Source organism: Notolepis coatsorum, assembly GCF_963971535.1.
Source record: "Notolepis coatsorum genome assembly, chromosome: 2".
NCBI lineage: Eukaryota > Metazoa > Chordata > Actinopteri > Aulopiformes > Paralepididae > Notolepis > Notolepis coatsorum.
In genome coordinates, this window is record NC_140166.1 from 185,462,147 (window position 1) to 185,472,139 (window position 9,993).

General features: G+C 42.9%; 2 protein-coding genes across 2 annotated transcripts in view; one reads left to right on the forward strand and one right to left on the reverse strand.

Annotated features, from left to right (window-relative positions):
- Positions 1-3,144, forward strand: part of hook1 (hook microtubule-tethering protein 1) — a 63,129-nt gene extending 59,985 nt beyond the window's left edge. The window contains exons 21-22 of the mRNA XM_084307351.1: positions 629-697; positions 1,030-3,144. Coding sequence (XP_084163477.1) covers positions 629-697; positions 1,030-1,188 — 228 coding nt within the window. The 3' untranslated portion in view covers positions 1,189-3,144. The remainder of the gene's footprint in view (positions 1-628; positions 698-1,029) is intronic.
- Positions 3,145-3,923: 779 nt separating this feature from the next.
- LOC311247830 (cytochrome P450 2J2-like) lies at positions 3,924-9,143 on the reverse strand (the record flags this gene model as incomplete). Its single annotated transcript, XM_084337934.1, has 9 exons — positions 3,924-4,603; positions 5,028-5,169; positions 5,752-5,939; positions 6,192-6,333; positions 6,470-6,646; positions 6,827-6,987; positions 7,977-8,126; positions 8,386-8,551; positions 8,952-9,143. 9 exons carry the CDS (start codon positions 9,141-9,143, stop codon positions 4,428-4,430), a joined length of 1,494 nt encoding a protein of 497 aa, XP_084194060.1. The 3' UTR covers positions 3,924-4,427.
- Between the last annotated feature and the right edge of the window lie 850 nt (positions 9,144-9,993).

Sequence of the window (9,993 nt, forward strand, 5' to 3'; positions counted from 1 at the left end):
ACAGTGTGTGTCCCCCCTACCCAACCCCCCCCCCCCCCCCCCACACTTCCAATGTACAGCCCCCACCCACCCACCCAACCCCACCCCACCCACCCAACCTCCTCCAATGTACAGTTTCTACGTCAAATGTATATACACTTTTTTTCTGGACACTTTTGTATCTTAAACAGTACTGTATTTGCAAATCTGATATGTCATAAATGTATAGATGTAGCAGTACTGTCTATCTGTATGTCATGTATGTCATATATGTTATGATGAATTGAAAATGGGGGACCCTGATGTAAACAAGACGAAAGTCTTTCTCTGGTCTGCATCCCCTTAACAATTGTATGTATTGAGCTGTACTGTACTGTACCCATTCTGCAATCTGTTAATAAACTTTTCAATCAATCAATCAGTACATTGGCGACCTCAGGGTGGATAATGAATAGAAATATCGGAGAAAAAACGACCCAGAAACAACTTAAGTCATTTTTTGGCACTGAACGACTTAGGCCCAGAAACTACTTATGTAGTTTTTGGCACTCAAGCAGTTAAGTGTTCAGTGTCATATTGATGTACATCTCAGGATATTTCTAGAGCAGCTGTCTAATAGATTTTTGGTCTGTCTCTCTGTGTCTCCTAGCGGGAATGTGAACAGGCCAAGCTGAGAGAGTATGAGGAGAAGCTGATTGTAACAGCCTGGTACAACAAGGTAAAGTGATAAGAACAGAGCTTTATCACATTCATCCTCGGGCACCTCATGGACCAACAATGTCACCAACTCATCATTAGCCACTCTGCCCCTAGTGGCGGCTCATAGGCATGGCACTTTATGTAAGACCTGTTCAATCAATAGCTCACAACCAGGAACGTCAACCCTGTGCATCGATGACACTTTGTGTCCTTGTTTGTGAAACAGTTACTGTCTATACAAAATAACAATGAGGCATGAAGTGAGGCAGACTAGGGAACAGGAATTGGGACAAATTCTAGTCTAAAATTCTAGTTGCAGTAAAAAATAACAACCTTTGTGTCTTTCCTCAGAGCCTGAGCTTCCAGAAGCTGGCCATCGAGTCTCGACTGGGGGGCCGTGCTCCCTCCCTGGTTCCGCCTGGCCAGTCCTTCCTGTCTCAGCAGCGGCAGGTCACCAACGCAACACGCCGGGCCCTCTCTGTCAACGTGCCTGCCGCCACCTCCAAGTAGACCCTTCCCCCACCACACACACACACCCTACTTCACGGATCAGAATGTCTCATTGTATTCAGTAGAGGGGAAAATGGCAAAACCTGACCTTAGATCAGCATCTCGTATACAAAATGGGTTCATCGACCCTTAGACCCCCATGCTCCCTCCCACAATTGAGCACTCAAGTGACCTTAAAGCACAATAGCTCTCAGCCCTTGGGGGAGGGATCGAGGATGACTGACTTGATCAATGAGCCACTTAACATCACAGATACTCCTCGTACGTCCACTTCTCTAGTTTATAGCATCCAATCCGGCACTACAATGGAAACAGACTAACCTTACATAGAACATTCTGTAACCCACAACCGTGTGCACCCATGCTAGTTAAGGCTAGTCCAGAGCCTTTTGTCCTGTAACAATGTCCTATGGATAAAACGTGCATGTTACCCCAACCCCCCCTATGTTAGCCTGGCTAGCTGCAGGCTTAGAGTTGAAGACCATAGAATCACTTAGCCTTGATTGCTTGTCATGCTATATAATTGAACAGGAATGAGGTACATTAATGCGCAATGATATTATTCTAAATTGAATGTGGTCTTGACGAGACTTACTTGAATGCTAAAGCCAGCTAAATGTAACATCAGATGATTTTTTTTTTAAATCTTTGTACAGTGGTACCATCATACTATGCAGCTAAAGGGTTACTTGTCACTGTCATTCAGAGGACAAATGAAAGAAGAATTACCTCCATGTATATTTTAATCCAGAGTCATCTTTATAGAAATGCTACCAGAAATGTCTGAGAAGGGGAGGGGGATTGAGGTATATATATTTGGTGCTGGCCACCAATAGTTGCTTTTGCAGTGAATATCAGAGCTTACTAATTTCTTAGTTAAAAAAAAAAGGAGCCCATACTTCATATGAACTGACAACCTCTGAGGTGCTGTAACAACATATGTTCAATCAAAAGGGAAACCCAGGGCTTGTGTATTTATGTTTGTTTTCTATGCGCCTGATTGGACTTGTCTCTTTGCAGCATGCTCAAACTGAAAGCTGTTAGGTTGCATTCTCTGAATGTCTTGTGTGTTGCTTAGTAGTGAGTCAGAGTAGTGAGCGATCAACAGGAAAAAACGTGAGAAGTCAAGTTATCAAATGTACTGATTTCAACACCAGCTTTTGATCCAGCTGTCGGTTACAGGCCCAGGTTTAGCTTTCATACTGTACCTGCAAATTGTAATTTCATCCACAACATTTTATATTTTGATATTTTAATGATAGATATGTTAAATTATGCTACAGTTGATAAAAAAAAGAAAATTAAGTTCCAGTTCCACATGCATTATTCTTGATACTGAACGCAATCGATGGATAACATGTGAAAACACTTTTTTATACTCACACCCGAGCTAAATTAATCTGGGTCATTGAAATCAGCACTAGTGAGATCTAGATCCCCTCTGACGAGGCGGTGACAAAATACCTTTTCAGTTGATCACGTCGTGGTCCTCCATTCTGTGCCCACATGGTGCCTACGGTCCTTTGGTCCGCTGGGATTTCAGAGTGAAAAGCAAGTGTAGAAATGCTATCTTATTGTTCTCTTTTTAATATTGTAAGTACTGTAGTGGGTTGGACATCCAGCCTCATAGTTCGGCTTAATTTAAAGGCTAGAATATTTTGCGAAATATGAAAGGGTTTGTCATTTGCCTCACCATTATGTATATTTGCAAGTTCACTGGAAAAGACATTTATGTTTTTAGAGATTTATGTTAAAGCTCTTTTGTTTGTTTCCTTTGCAGTGAATGACACATAAATTGATTTTTACAAGCAATGCCATTTATATAATAGAAAACGGTTATATTTATCTTCAAGCACTACGATTAAGCATAGCACTGTAAAGAGCCTACATATTTAGTGTGTTTGTGTAAAAATGTAAGAGAAGTGAAATCTTATGAATTTATGGAGTTTGAGTTCTAAAGCCTTTTGGTTTTCTTGTGGAAAATAAATAAATAAATTTCTATTTCAAAGAGTTTTTCTTTTCTTAATCAGTTGCGGCTAGATATAAATTAAATACATATCTAAAGCCCACTAGAGGGAGGTGTTGTTATCTTGTAGATACATTGCCAGTGACTTTGGGTTGGGTTAAATTGTGAAAAGGCTGTTAATGGTATTTGAGAACAGATGTGTTGATCCTGAGACTTGCAGTATAAGTAGGACAAGAAGGGGATTAGCAGTAGTAGGCCTGTATTGTGTTCAGCCTGTTCAACTGAACCATAATAATGTGTGTTAACTACAGTGGGAAATATTACAACTGCTCCATTTAGATTCTTGACAAACAAGACTGTATTCAACATATGTGTCACATTCATCCATTCACTCACACATTCACACACCGACGGCGGAGGCAACCAGCAGTTGGAGGTTAAGTTTCTTGCTCATGTTGCTGGGAGGAGCTGGGATCGAACCGGGAACCTTCTGATTACCAGATGACCGCTCTACCTCCTCAGCCACCCTGGTAGTGAAGTGGTATTCAAATTAATTATTATTGGGCTCTTGTTTTGATGGCCTTTGGAGTCTGAAAAGAGGGACCGTTTTTCTGCTGCTTGTGTATGAAAGGCGTTTTGCATCTCAAGGGACGTAAATGAATGAAGGCAAATGGAACCAAAGGTTGATAATGACCTTTTTTATTGTATATATCAAAATAAGCATAAATAATAAGTGTTAACTTATTACTGTATGTAACCTGATAGAAGACATTGCTCATCTTATGTTTACCGGTACAAGGATTTGAACACTAAAAATAGCTTTCAAATTAGTAACAGTAAATTCCTCATTCTGACATCAACACAAGCGTCCTGTCCATGTGGCTTATTAGGATTATATGTCGTCTCAACTGACAGTGGGTGAGATGAGGTGAAATAGTGTGAAGGAAATTGTAGCCATGTAGTTGCTATAGGCAAGGCAAAACTGGATCAATCATGCAGTACACAGTATCTCATGTTCAGCCCGATTTTGTCCAAAGGATTTAGCTGGCTTTACTGTACTGTTAAGGATTTCTCTGGCTTTTCTATACTGTTAAGGATGTAGCTGGCTTTACTATACTGTTAAGGATGTAGCTAGCTTTACTATACTGTTAAGGATTTAGCTGGCTTTACTACAATATACTGTTATGGATTTAGCTGGCTTTTCTTTACCGTTAAAGCTAGCTGTTTAGTATACAGTCTATATGAGCTGCGCCACTGAGGTTCTGCAGGTGGATCAACGAGCCTGGGCATGGACCTTGAATGGGTACGGTGTGCGCGTGGCTCCAACGATTCCTTCTGTACTCAGCTCTGCTCCATCCACAGTGGAGAAATGGAACTTCTGGAACAGGCTGACGAAAAACAGGAACAACTCCATCTTGGCCAGGCCTTCACCCAGACACGCACGCTTACCTGAGGAAGAAGACACCCGTGGGAGAAAGAAAGCAAGGGTATCCGTTTCAACCCCCTCAACTTACTCTGTTTCAACCCCCTCAACTTACTCTGTTTCAACCCCCTCAACTTACTCTGTTTCAACCCCCTCAACTTACTCTGTTTCAACCCCCCCAACTTATTCTGTTTCAACCCCCTCAACTTTCTGTTTCAACCCCCTCAACTTACTCTGTTTCAACCACCTCAACTTACTCTGTTTCAACCCCCTCAACATACTCCTACAACCCACCTAGCACCTACAGTACAGACACACATATTCCATAATATGAGTATATGTTTTTTCCCCTCTGTCTCAACCCCACGATCTGGACCAAACTCCATGGTTAGAGCTGGTTCATTAACAATTCAGGATCTTGAATTTTATCAGTTTAATGTCAAAGGTCACCTGCAGAGAAGGGCAAGAATGCATCTCTCCTCAAAACTTTGCCATCAGCATCGAGGAAGTGTCCAGGGTTGAAGGTGTCTGGTGTCTCCCATTCAGTCTTGTCAAACAGCACAGAGGTCAGGTTGGGCATCAAGTTGGTTCCCTAGTAAACAAAATACAGGAAAACCGGTTCAGGCGTTCAAATGGTTGGTTCTTAGTTGCAGTAACACAATAGCAAGCAAAAACTTAATAGAATGCAGTCCTTTTGTTGGTCCACAACGAAGACGAGATTTATGACAAAAGATAGGAAACTAGTTCAGCTTGCTTGAATACAGCCATAGCTTGTGTGGGCAGTGAGTGAACAGGCTCTTGTCATAACAGGGGAGAGGCATCTCAGCCTCACATTGTCACTGCTGAAGGATGACAGGCAGTATTGTGTTTTTCACATTGTGAGTTAACAATACTGTATGTGTATTTCTATTATTATTATTATTATTACTAAAATGCCTGTCTATTATGTCAGACAGGTTCAACTGGAAGATTTATTTACTGTCATCAACAACATTACTGACATGGGGGACCCTGATGTAAACAAGACGAAAGTCTTTCTCTGGTCTGCATCCCCTTAACAATTGTATGTATTGAGCTGTACTGTACTGTACCCATTCTGCAATCTGTTAATAAAGTTTTCAATCAATCAATCAATCAATCAATCAAACATACTCACTCACTCACACACGCATACCTTTGGTATGAAGTAACCTCCCAGTGTTGTGTCTTTGGCAGCCATCCTGAGACCATTAAGAGGTACAATGTTTCCCATCCTCTGGATCTCATGGATGACAGCGTCAGTGTAGGGCAAGTTGGGTCTGTCAGCCATAGTGGGCTGTCTGGACTGTCTGATCACTCCGTCTATCTCTGCCTGGACTTTCTCTGAGTGGAAGGACAAAGGGCATTTTCAAATGATTTACCTGGGTGCTAATACTCAGAGTTGAGTACACTATTACCTTGTTTCTCAACATAGATTAAGTCTAATCCCTGGTAATTTTCTTTTTTTAATAATTGGTTGTAAATAATTATGTGTCAAGATCTCCATTGGCTTTAGTCTAGAACCAGGACTCGGGTCAGAACACTGCAGTCTATGTACAAGAAATTAGACAAATTAGTTTTCTCATGAATATTCACCCTGGATATGGGGGTACTTGATGAGGAAGACCAGGGCCCACTGCAGGGTGGTGGAGGTGGTCTCAGTGCCAGCCAGGAACAGGTCCAGGGAACAGAGAACCAGGTTGGACTCGTGAAAGCCCAGGTCAGGCTCTCCTTTGTGCTATCAGGGAGAATGAATGAATGAATGAATGAATGAACGAACAGATAAACACAAACATAGGAGACAATGCAATTGTATGGACAAAGAGACAAGACGGATTGTACAGACAGACAAACATGGTGGGCTCTGTCCCTACATTCTCCAACTCCGTAAGGAAGGCGTCAATGTAGTCTCGAGGGTTGCTGGGCTCCATGTCCCGCCTATGTCTCTCTATCTCTCCACTGATGAAGACCTCCAAGGATTTATAATTACTAAAGATGTCATTGTGGGGCCCTGGCAGGCGCTTCATCACTCCAGGGAATGAATCATAGAGCTACGCAGAGAGAAAACAAAGGATTTATCCAGTTAACTTACACTTTTCCCTTAGCGTCATTCTTGTACATTCAATCAGACTTTCGCTAAATGAAGCCATTGGTCCACCAAAGATTTGTGATTTAGATGCAAGTGTTCCGTTCTAGTTTAGCGATGTGTCTGAGCCCCTGCTGTGTCTTACGTGAGCCCATATGGAGCCCTCCAGATGGATGGTCTCCGACAGGTTCTTCAGCAGGGTCCGAAAGCTGTGGTCGTCGTAGTCGAAGCGCCTCCCGAACACCATCTGGCAGATGATGTTGGACACGGCGCTGTTGAGGAGGTGGGCCGGGTCAAAAGGTTCACCTGAAACATGAGGAGGTGGGCCGGGTCAAAAGGATCACCTGAAACATGAGGAGGTGGGCCGGGTCAAAAGGTTCACCTGAAACATGAGGAGGTGGGCCGGGTCAAAAGGTTCACCTGAAACACGAGGAGGTGAGCCGGGTCAAAAGGTTCACCTGAAACATGAGGAGGTGAGCCGGGTCAAAAGGTTCACCTGAAACATGAGGAGGTGAGCCGGGTCAAAAGGTTCACCTGAAACATTAGGAGGTGAGCCGGGTCAAATGGTTCACCTGAAACATGAGGAGGTGAGCCGGGTCAAAAGGTTCACCTGAAACATGAGGAGGTGGACCGGGTCAGGAATTTCAATCAACTGTGACAGCTGCCTGAATAGGATTCCATTCCACTACATTATTCAGTCTGAATGTACTTCACTGGCTGAATTCAGGCTCTATTATTGCTAAGTGGCGCAGTGGGCAAGGCGATCGCCACTAATGCAGGAGATGCTGGGTTCGAGCCCAGCTCTCGCCATTGCTACCAGCTTGGCTGGTCGTTCATACTAACGCAATTGGCAGTGTTAGGGGTGGGAAGCTGGTGGGTGGGGATCGGACGTTGTGGACAGCGACTCCTACAGGTCGGTTGGTGCGCCTGCGCAGCAGAATCAGGAAGTGACGGGGGCGGCGTGACCCTCCCACACAGACCCTCGCCGCTGAGAGATCGTGCTGTGCAGGTGAAAAGATGCGACGGCTGCCTCCTCGTGTACCGGAGGGGACACGTGATGCAAGGCTTCGTCCACATTGCAGCCGGCCAGTGGGAGGCATGGCCTAACGGCGTTCGAGACAGGCGAGGGTAGAATTGGACAATTGGGATGGGAGAAAATTAGAAAATGGGAGAAAAAGTAGATACAAAAAAAAGATGATTAAGTGGGACAAGTAACTTATGATTCGGGGGCTGAATCCAGACAACTGTGACACTGTACCATGTTTATTTTGTTCTCTATTATTCTATTCGCCTACCCTTCTCCCTTGCCATCTCCTCTTGTAGATGGCAACTCTCTTCACAGATGCTCTGCTCCATAGAGCTCTTGCCCAGACCAAAGCTTCGCAGGGTGGCCAAGGCAAAACGACGCTGTCTCTTCCATACCTTCCCGTTACTGAAGAAAAGGCCTAACCGGACAAAACAAGAAAACAAAATTGAGATTAGGAGGCAGGGTTTAGCTAAGTTGTAATGCAATATCTGTGTGTGTGTGTGTGTGTGTGTGTGTGTGTGTGTGTGTGTGTGTGTGTGTGCCTTCAAGTGCAAATAGGCTATATTTCATTATAATATCATAATCTTTATAGTTTGTTTTATTTTTGTTATATAGTTAGCTTTATGTTCACCTGAAGGCACTCTCTCTATTCACCTGAAGGCACTCTCTCTATTCACCTGAGTTCCCTGAATAGAGTCTGGAGGCCATTGGGCTGAAGGGACGGTCTGCAAAGTTCTCTGCCTGTGTCACTATGGCTTCCTTCACCATCTTGTATCCAGACACAAACACTGTTTTGTCTCTCCCCAGACGCACACAGAACACATTCCCATAGACGCCGGCTAGCTGTGGACACAGGAGCAGAGAATAGGTTCCCTGTTGTCTTGCATGTGATTCTGACTCATATCTGCTGGGTTTTCAAAATGATACAGCTTACATTCAACATACATACATTTCTGTTGTAGCAAAGGCTAGAAGAAGGGTGTCCCGATAGTGATGTTAATCATGCATACTGTTATATTGTAATATTGATGTATTATGTAATAGAGGTAGGAGAATTATCTCATGTATATGTAGCAGGGATACTGGTATGTCGGCACTCATTAATTACCAATTAGTTCAGTTCTTTCTTTAGTTTATCTTGGGGAAATAATTCAGGATCTAAGAATTACTGTCATAAATGGTGTGGTCGTGTGGACATAGAGTGCTTACCTGCTTACTATGCAATGTAAAATGTGCTCCTTACCTTGGTCAGGTAGATGTGAGGCTGCTTGGGGTCAACGCTGAACACATTTCCTACAAGAGGGAGAGCCAGTGGTCCTGGAGGGAAATTGGGTGGATTCCTATTTTTGAGGAGACCGGCTATCAGTAGAAAGAAAAATATAAACAGCAGTATTCCCTTGAGGTTGAGCCACAGCAAAAGACCAGAGAGCCACATGGTGAAGGAGAGAGAATGACAAGAGCAAGTGATGAGGGATGGGGTTTGCCCCCTCCCTTGCTCCAGGACACGGTCAGTGTTAAGTAGTATTGTGCTGACTCACACATCGTGCTCCTACAATGAGGTTTGTGCTTAGAGTTATCACCTGAGAGCTATGGGGCCCCCCGAAACCACGTTTTATTTTGTACTCTTTTATTAATTTTAATTTTTTTCCTGAAATTGTGGCCGTTTTCGAAGTCATTAGAGGAATATCTCATTAGGATTAGAGTCTAATACTAATACGTAATGACATCACACAACAGTCTAATCATTAGACTATTGTGTGATGTCATTATTCAGTCTCATTGTCTTACTCACCTCTGATATATAATGCCATATTTACTTATTTGCATTTTGCATCTGATAAAATACAACAATTTAATTTGACAAATGAGACAAAATGTATGAACTTGAATGAACATTTAACTCTGTCTCTGCACTTATAAATAAAAAACTAACAAAAGAAACCGAATGGAAAATAAATAGTTGTATGGCACTTAACAGCATTTATCAGGATACAGTAACATTATCATTTGATAGAACAGGGGAGGGTAGAATTGGACAATACGAAATTGGGGACGGGAGACTAATTAAAAAATGGGGAGAAAAAGTAGATACAAAAAAATAAGTCTGTGGTTAAAGTTCTGACTGTGCTGCGAGTGAGATGGCTCAGCTTCAGACCGGTAAGAAAAAGGTTTTAAGCCACGTACTACAACATGCAAACAAAAGTGTTAACCATTCACAATATAATACAACAGTCCTCTTATTTCCAATGCTTCAATCTTCTTTCTGACTGACTGTGCGTAGTAAT